The sequence below is a fragment of the Bufo gargarizans genome, chromosome 10, assembly GCF_014858855.1.
Source record: "Bufo gargarizans isolate SCDJY-AF-19 chromosome 10, ASM1485885v1, whole genome shotgun sequence".
NCBI classification, from domain to species: Eukaryota; Metazoa; Chordata; class Amphibia; order Anura; family Bufonidae; genus Bufo; species Bufo gargarizans.
This window is the reverse complement of record NC_058089.1, coordinates 76,297,210-76,315,969: the sequence shown is the minus strand read 5'-3', so window position 1 is coordinate 76,315,969 and position 18,760 is coordinate 76,297,210. Positions and strand designations below refer to the sequence as shown.

Below are 18,760 nucleotides of genomic sequence, written 5' to 3'. Positions count from 1 at the left end.
AGAAGCATCATACTTACCTGCTGGCTGCTGCGATGTCTGTGACCGGCCGGGAGCTCCTCCTACTGGTAAGTGACAGGTCTGTGCGGCGCATTGCTTAATGATCTGTCACTTACCAGTAGGAGGAGCTCCCGGCCGGTCACAGACAGCGCAGCAGCCAGCAGGTAAGTATGATGCTTCTCCGTATCTGGCAGTGCTGGATCTAGAGAACTCGGGGAGGCTGTTCTGAGGCCGCACACTGTGCCACCAATGAGTTAAATACAAAAGAGGGAGGGGGGGGGGCACACACTGTGGGGTTAATTGTACGGATCACAGCCCCCTGTAAGAGATCGGGTGCTGCCAGGCAGCAGGGGGCAGTCATGTACACAGTTTGTAGTGTATTCTAACTATAAGCGTCCCCATCACTATGGGAACGCCTCTGTGTTAGAATATACTGTCGGATCTGAGTTTTCACGAAGTGAAAACTCAGCTCTGAAAAAGCTTTTATGCAGACGGATCTTCGGATCCGTCTGTATGAAAGTAACCTACGGCCACGGATCACGGACACGGATGCCAATCTTGTGTGCATCCGTGTTTTTTCACGGACCCATTGACTTGAATGGGTCCGTGAACTGTTGTCCGTCCAAAAAATAGGACAGGTCATATTTTTTTTACGGACAGGATACACGGATCACAGATGCGGCTGCAAAACGGTGCATTTTCCGATTTTTCCACGGACCCATTGAAAGTCAATGGGTCCGCGGAAAAAAAAACGGAAAACGACACACCGGCCACGGATGCACACAACGGTCGTGTGCATGAGGCCTTACACTGTAAATACCTTTCAGGAAGATAATTAAACCACACCAACAGAGGCCACTGCAGACACTAGCTTCTCCAAAGACCTAAAGTTTCCACATGGGTAAATATATTGGAATATTTTCTTTATTTCAAATTCTAGAGACTATCAGGAGCTATTTACAGATATGTTGGTTTTTACAGTGGGTTTCATGTAGGGCAGACTGTTCTCCTAGCCCTTACATTATGGTTTAGCCAATTTCTCATATATGCCACTGTGAGAAATCAGCAGCCTTTTTGCACATACTTGATGTGAAAAATAATTAAATTAACCCTTAAAGTGAGCATGTTATAGAGCAGGAGAAGCTGAGATGAATGATATATAGGTTTATAGGAAACAATTCTGCTAATCTTATACTTTATTCATTTAAATCTGCTCATTCTGAGCCTAGGGGTCCATTGGGCAGTCTTATCAGTGATTGACAGCCTCCCGACGCTGGTGCATACAGTTATGACTATCAGACACTTATAGGACTGCCACTGGCCTCCTAAGCATAGAAAGAACAGGACTTTAGATGAAGAAATTAGAAGTCTCATTGAATCTTTACCCATAACACTTATACCAATCTTCTTCCGCTCTTTATCATGTTGCTCATATTGAACTGGATGTTCATGGTCACAGTTTGCTAATAATGAAATGTAACATAATGTGTATTTTTATATATTTAGCAATTGCATTATCTTTTTGGAGCACTGCAATCTACATGGGAGCAATCATGTTACATTTTTTCACTGGTCACAAGAATCTTTTTGGATGTGCAATCTCCCTATATTTCAGGACTAGGGAATATGTTATGCACAATTGACTGTAAATGTTATACAATTCTAAAGCTAAGATGGTTTATGTCTTCTGTATGCGAGCACTACAATAGAGAGTTTGTCACTTCTTATTAATTGTCTTAATATTTCGTAACACAAGGGGTGAAGATGTTGACGTATGATAATGCAAAGAGCAGCGCAATTACAGATGTGCACATTTATTATCTCTATGCATCTCTCTGTTTACGCTTTTACTTTCATGCAGTATATCTCCTTCCATCCATCATTGTCTCATTTATTCTCTCTCCCTCCTCCTTCACATTCTCAGTTTTCCCTCTTCTTTCTTGTATCATTGGTCTCTCTGTCATTCATTGATAGGCTGCTCCTGGGTATCATATGGCCAAGATGATCATCAAATTGATCACTTCTGTGGGAGATGTTATCAACAATGACCCAGCAGTTGGAGACAGGCTCAAACTCATATTCTTGGAGAACTATCGTGTATCCCTTGCAGAAAAAGGTGTGTTTCAGTTTCAATAAGATTCGGGGAATTCTGTATCTCCTTATGAAGAGCGACAAATTGTCGTGAGGAGTCTTATAGGCCAGGCAATGCTCCTCTGCAATCCTGTTTCGATAAGATAACATGGTGCATTGCAGTGATATATCAGTCCTTGATATCTTCATCTAGTAGATGTCATCTGCTACCATTATGTGTGCGCGTCATAGACCATAGAACTGCCCGTTATAGCATAGCACTTCTGCAGAAAAACTCTTTCATTTTACAGCATTATCCTGGCTTTGACAAATTGATACTAGCAAGATTCTTGGTAAAAAAAAACATGTTGCTTTTCTTGTCTGCTTCTTATCAGTGGTTCCTGCTGCCGACCTTTCTGAGCAGATCTCTACCGCTGGCACTGAGGCTTCAGGAACAGGAAACATGAAATTTATGCTAAATGGGGCTCTTACTATTGGCACCATGGATGGAGCCAATGTGGAAATGGCTGAAGAAGCTGGAGAAGAAAACATCTTCATCTTCGGCATGAGGGTACCTGATGTGGAACGTCTAGACCGTGAAGGGTAAGAAGTGACCCTTTTCAGTTATGATGTTTAGTAGTTTATTCCTGCACTTAAACAGTTACAGATACATTACATGAACATCACATAAACCATGCCATGGGTTTTCCATGTACAGTACAATACTTCAGATCAACTGACGGTGATGTCTGTTATAAATTAGTGAGCTATTTAATATTCCCATGTACTTAGCCTTGCATGATATATAGCACAGGTAGGTGCTGATAACTAGGAACAGACAGGCAGCATAAGGCCACATGTACATGAAGGCATAGAGGCTGTATGAAGACACACAATGCCTGAAGCTCCTATGAGCCTCTGTGTGCCTCCCTATGGTGCCTCCAAGTATTACCAGAAGCAATGCGTCCAAAAACCTGTGCCTCCAAGTATTACCTGAAGCAATGCTAGTGGCATAGGGTGACATGATGGCCCTGCAAACTGCCATACAGCTAGCTCTGATTTTGGCTGTGTTACTCCATAGATGACACAGTCAATAGCAACCACACAATCTAACCTGGGATGGTCTTCCTCTGTCACCCTCTCGGTGCCCTCACACTCTGGTAGTATACCAAAATAGGAGGACTGGTATTTTGGGGGCTTTCGAGGACCAACTTGGTCTATTTAAGCACCCCAACATCAAATTTTAGGAGATACATTGATGATATCATCTTCATATGGCAAGGAAATAACAATCACCTCAAAACATTCATACAGACCCTCAACAAAAACAATTGGAACATTAAACTTACACTAGAATCAGACCCGACTAACGCAGTTTTCCTAGACCTCCACCTCAATAGTAAAAACAACATTATCTCCACCAGCACACACTTTAAAAACGTAGACGCCAATAGCTTCCTAGATTTCAACAGCTGTCACTACCATAAATAGAAGATGTAACGAGCCCCTGCTCGCTTTATTCTGCTCTCACGGCACTCCCTGATGTGACCACAATATCTGCTGGTTCCGCCGTTGATGATCCGGCCTCAAACGACCACTCGTGTCGTTTTAATTCTCACAGAACTAACACCAGCCAGGCTGTATGTAAGTTCAAACTGACAATTCTTTATTGAATGCATCACATATATATTTATATTGACAGTTGGAACACCTCTTTCAGTTGGTAAATTGTAAAACCCCCTCTGATTGGCTATGCAAATGAGGTAAGCAGTGATTAGTTCAAGAGCTTGGCTGGGAGGCAGATGGGTGTGGCCATTGTCACAGAGAGATTCAAACCATGACATTACCCCCCCCCCCCCCCCCTCCTGGGAAACAGTCCAACAGCCACAGTGGGACCCTCACCGGGTCAACTCGAGGATGTTGGAAAAATAGTCTTAAGATTCCAGGTCCGTTGCCGGGATAATCCATCCGCACTCCCGTTTTGAGGCCCTGGCCGATATTGTATGGTGAAATTGTAGGGTTGCAAAGCCAGGCTCTACCTTAGTAATCGACTATTCTCTCCCGCCACCCGGTTTAGCCATATCAAGGGATTGTGGTCCGTCATGACGGTAAAGGAGCGTCCATAGACGTAGGGCTGCAATTTCTTTAAAGCCCAGACTAAAGCCAAACATTCTTTTTCCACGACAGCATATCCAACTTCACGGGGTAACAACTTGCGGCTGAGATACGCCACCGGGTGCTCCTTCCCATCGTCGCCAACTTGACTTAGTACGGCTCCCAGTCCGAACATGGAGGTGTCGGTATGTACGACAAAGCGTTTGTTAGGATCGGGTGCCGCCAGTATGGGAGCTTGTGTTAGGGTGGTTTTCAACTGTTGAAATGCTGTTTCGCACTCCGGGGACCACAGGACCTGTCTAGGGAGATTCTTTTTGGTCAGGTCCGTCAGTGGTTTGGCTATGTCACTATAGTGAGGTACAAACTTTCTGTAGTACCCGGCTGTCCCTAAAAATTTAAGTACCTGGGCCTTGGTTCTGGGAACCGGCCAGTTTAGGATGGCCTCGATTTTTGCAGGCTCCGGCCTCTGCTTCCCACATTTCACTCTATGTCCCAAATATTGTACCTCAGACATCCCGATATTACACTTGTCTGGCTTCAGGGTCAGGCCTGCAACTTTGATTCTGTCTAGCACTATGCTTAGGTGTCTGAGATGTTCCTCCCATGTCTGGCTATAGAGTGCGATGTCATCAAGATATGCGCATGCAAAATCCTGCAGACCACCGAGGAGTTGATCTATCATTCGTTGGAAGGTAGCCGGAGCATTTTTCATCCCGAATGGCATTACCCGGAACTGGTAAAGGCCCAACGGGGTGATGAAGGCCGACTTTGGAATGGCGTCCGCCTCCAGGGGAATCTGCCAGTAACCCTTACACAGGTCAATAGTAGTCAGATAATGTCCCTGAGCTATTTTGTCCAACAATTCGTCCACTCGGGGCATGGGGTAGGCATCTGTCACAGTACAGTCATTCAGTCGCCTATAGTCCACACAAAATCGGGTCGTGCCATCCCGTTTTGGGACTAATACTACAGGAGAAGCCCAGGGGCTTGCTGATGGTTCGATCACCCCTAACTCAAGCATCTCCCTAATCTCTGCTCTCATCCCTTCTTGCACAGCTCCGGGAATCCTATAGGCTGATTGTCTCAGGGGCTTTTGTCCGAAGGTCTCCACCTTGTGCACTGCCAAGTGAGCGTATCCAGGGAGTGTTGAGAACATCTCTTTCCAGTCCTGGAGTAATTCCCTGACCTGTTCTTGTTCCTGGGGTCCTAACCCATCTCCTAACTGAACATCTTCCACCCCCCCAGAATGGTTACTGATTGCAGGAAGCTCCAGCATCGGCAGGTATTCAGAGTCCCCGGTGGCAGGAGCGCATATAGCGGCTACTGCCTCAGCCCTCTCGTGATAGGCCTTCATCATATTGATGTGGAATGTCCTCTTAATTCTTGTGTCTGCACAGCTGGTGACCACGTAGGTGGTGTCGCACAGCTGTTTTAACACCTGATAGGGACCCTGCCAGGAGGCTTGTAATTTATTTTGCTTCAAGGGTTTTAATACTAGGACCTTCTGTCCGACACAAAAAGTGCGATTCCGAGCAGATCGATCATACCAAACCTTCTGCTGACTCTGGGCTGATTGCATATTCTCATGGACTAGCTCAGTAAGTTCCCGTAGTCGATCCCTGAGTTCCAAGACGTAACTAAGGATGGGGAGGCCTTCAGGATCCTCTCCCCCTTCCCACTGGGCCCTCACTAAGTCTAAGGGTCCCCTAACCCTTCGCCCATACAACAGCTCAAATGGTGAAAACCCTGTGGACTCTTGAGGTACCTCCCTGTATGCGAACAGTAGGTGGGGAAGATATTTTTCCCAATCCTTTCTACTCTCCACGAAGGCCCGAAGTAGCTGTTTTAGGGTCCCGTTAAATCTCTCGCACAGCCCGTTCATTTGGGGGTGGTAGGGTGCACTCTGGAGGGTTTTAATACCACAGAGGCGCCAGAGCTGCTGGGTCAGCTCGGCAGTGAACTGATTTCCTTGATCAGACAATATCTCCTGGGGAAATCCTACCCTAGTAAACACCTGCAGTAAGGCATCAGCTACCGTGTTAGCCTGGATATTGGATAGGGGAATGGCTTCTGGGTAGCGGGTGGCGTAATCCACCACTGTAAGAATATACTTCTTCCCAGTGGCACTGGGGCGGGCCAGTGGGCCAATAATGTCTACTGCTATCCGGCTAAAGGGTTCCCTAATTATCGGCATGGGGTGCAGAGAGGCTTTTGGATGATCCCCCGCCTTTCCTACTATCTGGCAAGTCTCAAAGGTCCGGCACTATTCTCGTACCTCTGCATGTAACCTAGGCCAGAAGAAAGCACGAGACAACCGACTTCGGGTCTTAGCTATCTCTAAATGTCCAGCCAAGGGGATGTCGTGAGCCAGCCTCAATAGCTCCTGTCTGTACTTCTGGGGTACGACTAGCTGTTTGTGGGGGCCCTCGCGCTTCCCGTTGCCCACCCCTTCAGTGTAATGATAAAGAAGCCCTCCCTCCCACTCTATTCTGTCTTCCCCTAACCCCCCTGGATAATTGCCCGCCCTGTCCCGATAGCACGCTAAAGTAGGGTCTCTCCGGGTTTCTTGCCTAACATCGGAAGGAGAATCCCAGGACATGGGGTTGTCAAGTCAGGGTAACGTGGGAGGATTTGGTCTTACCTGGGTCCCCATAGGAGTGGAGTTGCCTTGTAGGTGGCTTTGTTGTCGAGTGGTCACGGCCATGGCAGTCTCTGGTGCAAATGAAGAAGTCAAATGCCCCAAGTCGTTTCCCAAAAGTACTTCTGCGGGTAACTCACGGAGTATCCCTACTCTCACTTGTCGCTTCCATGAGCCCCAATCCAGGTGAACTCTGGCGGTGGATAAGCGCAGCACCTTGCCCCCTGCTACCCTGACTGCCACAGTCTGGCCGGTTCGGGCTGACTGAGGAACCATGTTAGGCTGAATAAGGGTTAACGTTAAAAGTCCCTGGGTCGGCTGCCCATTAACCCATACCGCCTGACGATGGTGCTGCCGATTATCTTCAGCTGCGGCCTGGACGGGATCGGCTTCGAACAGCTCACCAAACTCTTCCTGAACATCTAGAGGGTTGGCCTCGTTCTGGAGGCAATAAGTCGCCGACCTGGATAACTGGGCAGTCTCTTGGTACCTTGGGGATCGGTTAGGGCAATAACGCTGCAGATGACCCGTCTGATTACATGTATAGCACTTAGGCCCGGTAGAAGGTTTTGATTGGGCTAAGGGTCTAGAGGCAGCCTACTGAGATACTGGAGTTGGGCTCGAGGTCGGTACACTGGGCCGCGGTAGTAGATAGCGCTGGCCTCTAATGGATCTCCGAGAGTCCAGATATTCATCGGCCAAAGTAGCTGCTTGCTGTACCATCTGTGGCCGCTTATCTCGCAACCAATCCCGTACTATCGGAGGGGTGTGGTCAAAGAACTGCTCTAAGAGAACTAGCTGGGTGATGTCTTCTATGGTATGAGCATGGCTTCCCTGGAACCAGCCCTTGAGGTTCCGCTGCAGACGAGGTGCCCACTCCACGTAGGTTAGGTTGCCTTGTTTCCGGGATTCTCGAAACTTAATCCGGCTGGCTTTAGGGGTAATGGCAAATCGGGCTAGCAGGGCTTCTTTTACTCGGTCATAATCCATGGCGTCCTCATGCTCCATGGCCCGATACGCATCCGCAGCTTTGCCAGTTAGGTTACTCGCCAGTAAGGCGACCCGATCTTGGGACGGCACTTTATGTGTCTGGCACAGTCTCTCAAAGTCCTGGAGGAACTCTTATATTTCCTCCTCTCCTTCCTTAAATAATTTGAATGCGTGAAAGGGCAACTTACGGACAGGTGCTGTATCTCTAGGTGCTGTCTCTGATCGCCGTATTTCCGCCATTCTCCACTCATGTTGTCGCTCCAATTCTCTCTCTTGTCGCTCTAGTTCTCTCTCTTGCCGCTCATCCTGCAGCTGGATGTCTCTGATGGCATTCTGTATGGCGGTCTCGGATGGGTTGGCACCATATAATGCCAACCGTTATCTAACTCGTTGCTGAAACAAGGCTTCCACGGACCGAGGTCCAGCATCACCATCCCTCTGATCCATCTCAGCTAACTCACTGATCAAGGTGGCCTTGTTCTTTGTCCCAGCGATCCCTCCTCGGCTCTCAAGTAAATTTTTCAGCGTGTCTCTCCTGCAGGCTGCGTAGCTGGTCATTCCTAGTTGTGATTTGGAGTGTCCCAGTAACTGGAGAGCCAATCCCACCGCTGCCACCAATGTAACGAGCCCCTGCTTGCTCTATTCTGCTCTCCCTGATGTGACCACAATATCTGCTGGTTCCGCCGTTGATGATCCGGCCTCAAACGACCGCTCGTTACGTTTTAATTCTCACAGAACGAACACCGGTCAGGCTGTATGTGAGTTCAAACTGACAATTCTTTATTGAATGCATCACATATATATTTATATTGACAGTTGGAACACCTCTTTCAATTGGTAAATTGTAAAACCCCCTCTGATTGGCTATGCAAATGAGGTAAGCAGGGATTAGTTCAAGAGCTTGGCTGGGAGGCAGATGGGTGTGGCCATTGTCACAGAGAGATTCAAACCATGACAGAAGACAAACATACCCTTTAGCCAGATGAAAAGCATAAGACGCAACTGCACAAACACGGACACCATGAAAACAGAAATAGAGACCCTAAGCCAAAGATTCCTACAAAAAAATTACCCCCCACAACTCATCAAAAATTCGAAAAAGAAAATCTCACAAAATAGATCAGAAGGAAAGCCTCCAATCAAGAAAAAAAGCTACAAAAGAAACCCCCTACATACCAGGGTTAATCACAAGATACAATAAAAACCACCAAACTATCAGACACATTTTAACCAAACACTGGTCAGTACTACTCAAAGACCCCATTCTAGGTAAAGAAATCCCGAAAACACCAAGACTCACCTTCCAAAGAGCAAAAACCCTTAAAAACATTCTAGCCCCATCATGCCCAAACACACCCAAAAAATGACGAAACAGACAAAAATCAACAAACAAACATCAGATTTCAATGGATCTTCAAAATGCGGCGTGAATAAATGCTAATTCTGCCAGATGATTAAAACAGCAAACAGAGAGATAGACATTCCACACCCCATAGGCAAGATCCCATTTCTACAACAAATGACCTGTGCCAGCAGAAACGTCATTTACCTACTCCAATGCCCCTGCAATATCAATTATGTTGGCCACACGACACAAACCCTGAGAGAGCGAATGAACGAACACAGATCAAACATAAAAAGAAAAATCACGACACACAGCGTCTCACGCCACTTCACACTAGCGCACGAAAGCAACCCCCTCGATCTAAAGGTCACCCCCCCTAGAACAAACCCCTTCCTACCAACAACTCTGTAGGAAGGAAATGTTCTGGATTTTTAAACTCAACACCCTCACTCCATTTGGCCTTAACGAAACACTGGAACACGCCAACTACTAAATCACCAATTATCGCTAGAGTTACACCCAATACCCCCCAAAAACACCCCTATCACTCTCTCCCTCTACCCCCTCCGAAGTTCCAAAAAAGCACTCCTTCTCCCTTCTCCTCCTCTCACCCACCCCGCCACCACCCCCCGTCTCCCCTCCCCCACCTCCAACCCCATATTGCACAACTAACATCTATGTTCCACTTATATTCCTTTTAAACTGCTGGACATACTCAGACCGAAACATCCAAGTATTATATAAAAATCCTTAAATAAAAAACCCAAAATAGAGTACACAAACACAAAACTTAAAAAAGGTTTAGCAAAGAGCAATGGAGGCGGACTATATGTAGAGAGAATATGCACACATATATATCTACATATATACTGTACCCCACTATATCGTGTACGATACTGCAGAACACGGTTTCTCAGGCACTTGAGACGTTATGCAGTGATCCTATCTATGTGTACAATCTTTTATACAGATTTTATATATACGTATATTTATGGTTTTATCCTATACATCGATATCTCTATATACATCCCTATATCCTTTAATCCACTTCTTTGCAAATGTTACGCTGATGTAAAACCTATTACACACCAAAGTAGCTTGACACCTAGCCACCACTATCGACCGACAACTATTGGCGCCCAAAAGGGTTTATTCAAGAATAGGTGAGACTTGGAGGGTACTACCACCTACCAGTCCTCCTATTTTGGTATACTACCATATCCTTTACAGGCAGACACCCTTGTCGACCTGACTAAACCTGGAGCAGCCTCTAGTATCTAGCACCCAACCTCCTTTCCACCCAACTCCTACAAAACATGAGGCGCCTCAAGTTTTTCAGATCTGGTGGAATCCTTTCCAATAGATCCGTCTGACCCTCATACTTTCTCTCTCTCTCTCTCTCTCTTATACTCACACTGTGGTGCCAGTAACTGAGGCCCCAAGATCTGATATATTTTTATTCCTGTTAGGCCTAATAGGCATAATACACTGTACTATATAAGTAGTGTAGTGTATTATGCAAGTGAACAATCACATGGTCAAATGCCCATGAGAATAAATATTGTAAAAAAAAGTGTTTTGAAGTATAAAAGTTGCCTTTTTGATAAAAGGCTTCATTATAGAAAAACACTATACAAAATTGGTAGCTCCGAATTCATAACAATACGTTAAAAAAACACACACAAAAAAACACAATGGGGCAGAGTTATCTTAAAATATGGCACTTTTGTGGCGTGAAAAAGTTGCAAAACCCAGACATGTTTATCATATTATACACCCGTTTTCTGCCGTAAAGAACTCTGAAATCTATGCCATCTCCTATACCTATCAGTATAGGTGCACAGACTGCCAGATGCTGTGCCTGATCTATGACAAGGTGTACTCCTCATCATACATTAGGCACAGCTGTGTGCGTCTGGTTATCATAGACCTCCGTACAGCTTTGGTCTATCTGGCCCAATGGTTTTCTTCACCTATCCAACTTCAAGAAAATAATAAAAAAATTGAATAAAAAAAATGTGTACCCCTAAATTGGTAAATTTACAAGCCCTTGCACACCTTTCCAATAGAAAAAATAAAATGTCATAGGTCATGCAATGTGGTATACAATAACTTTTGTTTTCATTTTAAAGAATTTATTATTGGAAAAGTAGGAAACCTGGTAATAGTGTTGTACTGACTATGAACACTGTAAAAACTAAACACAAAAAACTATGACATGCTAAAAAAATTCATAAAAGTTATACAATACATTATACGTACCCCAAATTATGCCGTGTTGTCCTGCAAAAAAAAACTCAACAGCTATGTAGATGGAAAAGTAAGTTAAAAAGTGATTGGTCTTGATATGCTGCATCCTACAGGGCAAAACAGACTATGTCCTAAAAAGAGTTGACTGGGAAGATATTAAATAAAAAAGGGTAAAGAAAAAAGAAAAAAAATCATTACTCATGAATTTCCTGTTGCTGCTGTTTTAATGCTTCTCCAGTCCCCAATGCTCTTATTTCCTAGTCCTGGAAATTACTTAGAATTCCCTCACAGCCAAATAAGTGGGTGAGGCGGCTCACAGCTCTGGCCTGCAATGGACTGAGTAGGCTTCCAGGCCATTTGTTGTTTGTCAAGCCAAGACCAGGAAGTCGAGGGCAGCAGGGACCATAGCAGCGATGGAACGGCAGTGGCCGGGGATCGCTGAGGGTGAGAACGTCTTCGTAATTTTTTTTATCATCTTCTGGCCTGTTTTTTTAACAGACAATATCTCCATGGAAATCCGCTTTAACCCATTCAGCGATGGGCAAACATGGCGCCAGCTTACGCATACAGTGGGCACCATTGCCGGCAGGTCTCTGTTGTTTCAAACAGCAGAGACCCGTGGCTAATGACCCTGACTGGCAATAATGCCGGTCACGGTCATTAAAGCCTTTAGATGCCTTGATCAAGCGGCCAATGTGGATGCCGGTAATTTATTTAAATACACTGGGTCTCTCAGAAGATACCCAGGAAATTGAAGCTGCAATTGATAAGAAATGAGCAATTCTAGTACCAATATGGCTATATAATTAACATAACGGCACAGAATTAAAAATAAAATAGAGTTTTATCGCCTCAAACATGAGTTACAAAACCATAAAAAAGTTTTAAAAAAACCTGTTAAATATATAAAAAATTTAAAAAATATAAAAGTTTTTTTTAAAGATCAAGGGCATCACCGCTTATAAAAACGCCCATACTATTAAAATATAGAAATAGGTGTAACGTAAAAAGGTCAGAATGGCCGATTTGCAATTTTTCACCTCTTCTTTTATGCAATTTTTTTTTATAAATGTGATAAAAAAGACACACACACTCCAAAATAGTAACAATAAAAACTACATATTGTCCTGCCAAAAATGCCCCCCCCCCCCCTCCCCCCAGCTCAGTAGATATAACTATAAAAAAGTTATGGGGGCAGAATATGGTGATGTAAAAAAAAAAAAATTTTTCTTTCAAAGTGTTAATTTATTTCTACCCTATTTAGACAGAAAAAAAAAAGATATATATATGTGGTATCTTTGTAATCATACTGACCCAGAGAATGAAGGGCACGGGTCAGTTTTGCCGCAAAGGGAACGCCGTAGGAACAAAACCTGTTGAAAGGTGGAGGAATTGCTTTTTTTTTCAATTCCACACCATTTGGAAAAAAAAATCCCACTTCCCACTACATTGTATGCCATATTAAATTGTGGCACTAGAAAGTATAACTTGTCCCACAAAAAATAAGCCCTCATATGGACATGTGAACGGAAAAATAAAAAAAGTTTTGACTCAAGGAAAAAACCTCCAGTATCCTAAGGGTTAAAGGCCTTGTCCGATGAATGTTTCTATGAATTTGTTCCCCATCTTGGGCACATGATAATAACCCGCCAATCATCTGACAAACGAGCAAGTGCTTTGTTTGTTGGCCGATTACCTTTTTAATGCATAAAAATGCTCATTTATTGGGAACATCTCTTCCCATTTATGTGCCGCTGACAATGGATGAACTATCGTATTAAAGAATGCTTTACATGCACAGTCGTTATTCTTATTAAATGGAGCGATTTAGAGGAGTGCTGATCCAGAGGCTGTAGCGTCAATCACCACTCCTTACCGGCATATAATCTGCCCTTTTAAAAAGATATTTAAAGGTTAAACAAATCTATCATTCAGATTATAGAAGTGGTTGAAGGGAAAACCTCATTAGGTTCATTGTGTCCATAATGTTTAATCTATTGTATTCACATGCACATGGATGCTAACAGTAAGACGTATGTGATTTCTGCACAGCTACAATGCTCGGTCATATTATGAGAGGATTCCTGAGCTCAGGCAAGTGATTGATCAGCTTAATTCAGGATATTTCTCCCCAAAACAACCTGACCTCTTCAAGGACATTGTCAACATGCTGATGAATCATGACAGGTAACAATTTCTCTTTCTTTCGCTCTGTCTCTTGCCTAACAGTCCGCGTTTTCCCCGCGTCTGTCCTGCTGGTTGTATTTTATCCCCTTTCCCTCCACTTGCTCCAGCTTCAGGCTAGCTCACCGCTCACAAATGTTGTGTTATTCTCTTCAGGTTCAAAGTGTTTGCAGATTATGAAGATTATATGAGATGTCAAGAATCTGTCAGCACTCTTTACAAGGTGAACTGTCATAGTCCAGACTGTCACACTGACACACATCGCACAGCAGATAATAGGATGACACATAGATGGATATGCTTCCATATATGCATGATCAAATCAGCAATACTATCCCGTAGCTTCTAACAGTGAATGGCTGTCCAAAGAGCTCCTAATCTTATTCATGCATGCGCGCGGTATGTAGAGGTTTGTCATCACATAACATTGTGTCAGTAAATGATGTACAATGTAAGTAAATAGGTTCTGTAAATGGCTGCAAGTAACTTAAAGGGGCTGTCTCACTTCAGTAAGGGGCATTTATCCTGTAGCAGGCACTTACTAATGTATTGTTACTATCCATATTGCTTTTTTTACTGGCTGGATTCATTTTTCCATCACATTATACACTGCTCGTTTCCATGGTTACTGACCACGCTGCGTGTTTCATCGCTTTAGCTAACATATAAAGGGGCTGTCTCACTGCAGTAAGTGGCATTTATTATGTAGAGAAAGTTAATACAAGGCACTTACTAATGTATTGTGATTGTCCATATTGTCTCCTTTGCTGGCTGGATTTATTTTTCCACCACATTACACACTGCTCGTTTCCATGGTTACACCCCCACCCTGCAGTCCATCAGTGGTGGTCGTGCTTGCACAGTATAGAAAAAAGGCTAGTGCTTTTTTCTATACTGTGCAAGCACGACCACCACTGATGGACTGCAGGGTGGGGGTGTAACCATGGAAACGAGCAGTGTGTAATGTGGTGGAAAAATAAATCCAGCCAGCAAAGGAGACAATATGGACAATCACAATACATTAGTAAGTGCCTTGTATTAACTTTCTCTACATAATAAATGCCACTTACTGCAGTGAGACAGCCCCTTTATATGTTAGCTAAAGCGATGAAACACGCAGGACGGATCTTTATTACAGCAACATTGCCTTCCTTGGGCCATACTTGTACCCCGGATTTTACACAAGCATACATACTAGCATTCTGTGAGAATGTGCAAGAAATGAGCAGGGCATGCTCCGTGACGTGCTGCATTATGAAGGTGTTTTGTGGGACTATACCATGATGACAAGTGGAGTGCGTATGGAGCTGAAGAAACATTAGGGACTATGATTGCCACCACAGAGGGTGTGTACATGATGCAGCGCCATATGCAGGGAGCCTTAGGCCTCTTTCACACGAGCGAGCTTTGAAGTGAACGCATAGCACCCGCACTGAATCTGAACCCGTTCATTTTAATGGGTCCATGTACATGGGCATCGTTTTTCACGCATTATTTCTGCGTTCAGGGAAAATCGCAGCATGTTCTATATTCTGCGCTTTTCACACAGCTCTGGTTCCATAGAAGTGAATGGTAGCTTGCATGAAAAAACTGATTGCATCCGGATACAATGCGTTTTTCACTGATGGTTGCTTGGAGATGTTTGTAATTCTTCAGTTTTTCTTACGTATGAAAAACGCATCCAAAACTGATTGCACTAGTGCAGAAATAACTAAAACACTGAACGCAATCGCAGAAAAAACTGACTGAAGTTGTGTGGAAAACCCATCACATTATACACTACTCCCATCCAGGGGTTACGACCACCCTGTAATCCTGCAGCGGTGGCCGTGCTTGCACATTATAGGAAAAAGTGCCAGCCTATCTGGTGGCTGGGACCATTGTAGCACGCATAGGCAAGCATGCGCAGCAGCTCCCATCCTGAACACCTTGCAACTACGCTGCGGCGGTGGCCATAGCCCCTGAAACTGTGCAGTGTATAATACAATGATAAAATGAATCAAGCCTAAGGAGGCATTTTTAATGGCCATTTTTCAGAAAGGCATCCATGAAAAAATAAATAAAAATTTGACAATTTTTACCTTTTTAACAGTTTTTTGTAATTTTCGTGTGAATGGGGCCTTAGTGTATTACCAGTTATGAAAAAATCTAAATCAGCCAAGATTTAGTCTTTGCTGGACTCTAGAATAGTGATGAGTGGCGGGGCAATATTCTAATTCGCAAATATTTGGGCGAATATTGTCCATAATTAAAATATAAAAGAAGTTTGGTTGACTTTTTTTTACATAACTAATGGTATTATTTTATTTATTTATTTATTATTTTATTTATTTTATTCAGAGTTTTTCCATCATTTGCTTAAACCTCTTACTAGAGATGAGCGAATTTCTTATTTTGAAATTCGTTTTCGGTTCGGGTTGTGGTATAATGTGAATTGCGTCACTTGGGAACTTGGTGAATTGGTAACGAAATCCATAATGCAATTCACATTATACAACCACCCAAACAGAAAACAAATTTCAAAATAAGAAATTCGCTCATCCCTAACTCTGACACATCACCTTATTTTTCAAATTTTGCTTACATCTTTTTTTCTGTCTTATGCAGAACCCCAGAGAATGGACTCGCAAAGTGATTCACAACATTGCTGGATCAGGAAAGTTTTCCAGTGACCGGACAATTGCTCAGTATGCCCGGGAAATATGGGGTGTAGAGCCTAGCAGCTTAAAAATTCCTCCACCTGATGTTCCACGTGAATAATTTCCCTTAACTCTGATACTGGATACAGTGCACTTTCTCCTCCTTACTGAAATGAATCACTGCCTATCATGCAATGTAGAAAGTGCAAATAGTTAGAAACGTCAAACATTTCAATCACCCCACAAAAATTGTTCCTAACCAATCCCTTCATTGAATCATTGCCCAGCTCACAGCCTCGCTGTTAGGTCTCCTGCACACGACCGTATGGCTTTTTCAGTGTTTGCGGTCCATTTCTCACGGATCCGTTGTTCCGTATTTTGTTTCCGTTTGAGTTCCGTTTTTCTGTATGGCACATACAGTATACAGTAATTACATAGAAAAAATTGGGCTGGGCAGAAAATTTTCAATAGATGTTCTGCAAAAACTGAACGATACAGAAGACATACGGAGTACATTCCGTATGTGTACAGTTTTTTTTTTTGCGGACACATTGAATGGAGCCACGGAACGTGATTTGCAGGCAATAATAGGACATGTGCTATCTTTCAACGGAACGCAAATACGGAAACGGAATGCATACGGAGTACATTCAGTTTTTTTGTGGAACCATTGAAATAAGTGGTTCCGTATATGGAACAAAAAAAACGTTCGTGTGAACGAGCCCTTAAACTGTCCTTCTAAAGCCCCCTCTGATATTGAGCTGACGCCCTGTCCTCTCCAGCAGGCTGCAGCCATGACATCATGATTTGGCTGCAGCAGTGACATTCCATCACCACTGCAGCCAAAACATAGCATTACGACTGCAGCAGCCTGCCGGAGAGGACGGAGCAGTGACGCAGGATCATAGGTCAGGTCACGGTTTCTTTATTACATAGCTGCCTGCCTGCAATTTGCAAAAACAAATGGAACTTGGACAACCTCCTTTAATATGATATTGGCATGATACAGGAAGTCTTGTAGACCTTGCCGAGAGTTTGCATCCTCTGTGAACAGTAAGGGGATGCTGACGATATAACTTTTTGGATAGCAGTTGGAAATGTCTTATTAATAAAGTTGTAGTAGAATCCAGCACTGTGTCTGCCTCGTCCTGCTCCTTCCTGTCCACTTCCCTCATCCTCCTCGCTTTCTCTCCTTATCACTATTGCACAGGCCGGCCCTCCTTCCTTTGGGACCAAAGTGTATATCCGATTCCTGCTGTATTTTTTTTTCTATTTCATTGAATCTGAAGAACATCAATTAACTGCCTTTCTCTGACCCGCAAACACCAGAGCTTCCATTATTTTATTCTCTACACAAACATTGATACCATTTCACATCTTAAAGGCAGAAGTATTTCTCATGTGTTTCTTTACCAGTTTACTGCACTTGACCTGTATTCTGCCAAGCTCCTCTCTCTGTCTGGATTCATGCTCAGTTTATTTAACCCATCTCCAACCAAAAGCCCGGGGCCTCATAATGACACAAAGTTACAGATCAGAGAAACAGATTCCAGCTCTGACCTTTCCCATGAGCTATTAATACAGTCACTTCCCACACAGCGAAGGAGGGAGAAGTCATGGTGTTTCCTCCCCCTTCTTGATGCCCCTTCAAACTGTGGTAATTGCCTCCTGGGTGGTATGTACCAATTCATGCATAAGTCACGTCATAGAACAAAAAGATACATTTATAAGTAAATAAAAAAAATCTGCAGGGAAAAGAAAACGAAAATAGAATTCACAACGCAAAACAAGTGCATTACATTTGGTTAAGATACACTAGCAAAGATAGGATAACACTGTGTGTGTGTTCTTTTATGTATAAATGTATGTGTAAGGATAGATAGAAAAGAGGTTAGCCTGGATACAAGATGAGATACAGTTGGACATGCAGGCAGACAGGTTCCATATGGTATCTTGCAGCATATCTGCCCACAGAGGGGTGGACGCATTGCACCCGCACTGAATCCGGACCCATTCATTTCTATGGAGTTGTGCACATGAGCGGTGATTTTCACGCATCACTTGTGCGTTGAGTGAAAATCGCAGCATGCTCTATATTGTGCGTTTTTCACGCAATACAGGCCCCAAGAATCCGCAAGCAAGTGCAGATGCGGTGCGATTTTCACGCACGGTTGCTAGGAGACGATCTGGATGGGGGCCCGATCATTATTATTTTCCCTTATAACAGGGTTATAAGGGAAAATAATAGCATTCTTAATACAGAATGCATAGTACAATAGGGCAGGAGAGGTTAAAAAATAAAAATAAAATAATTTAACTCGCCTTAATCCACTTGTTTGCGCAACCCGGCTTCTCTACTGCCTTCATCTTTGCTGTGCACGGGAAAAGGACCTGTGGTGATTTCACTGCGCTCATTACATGGTCCGTCACATGATTCATCACCATGGTGGTCAGTCATGTGATGGACCATGTGATGAGCGCAGTGACGTCACCACAGGTCCTTTACCCAGGTCATGAAGAAAGAAAAACAGA

General features: G+C 43.8%; 1 protein-coding gene across 1 annotated transcript in view; it reads left to right on the top strand.

Annotated features, from left to right (window-relative positions):
* Positions 1 to 16,661, top strand: part of PYGM (glycogen phosphorylase, muscle associated) — an 81,002-nt gene extending 64,341 nt beyond the window's left edge. Inside the window, exons 16-20 of the mRNA XM_044269762.1 lie at positions 1,972 to 2,113; positions 2,463 to 2,670; positions 13,458 to 13,592; positions 13,746 to 13,812; positions 16,197 to 16,661. Of these exons, the coding sequence (XP_044125697.1) occupies positions 1,972 to 2,113; positions 2,463 to 2,670; positions 13,458 to 13,592; positions 13,746 to 13,812; positions 16,197 to 16,349 (705 nt within the window). The 3' untranslated portion in view covers positions 16,350 to 16,661. The remainder of the gene's footprint in view (positions 1 to 1,971; positions 2,114 to 2,462; positions 2,671 to 13,457; positions 13,593 to 13,745; positions 13,813 to 16,196) is intronic.
* Positions 16,662 to 18,760: the final 2,099 nt, after the last annotated feature.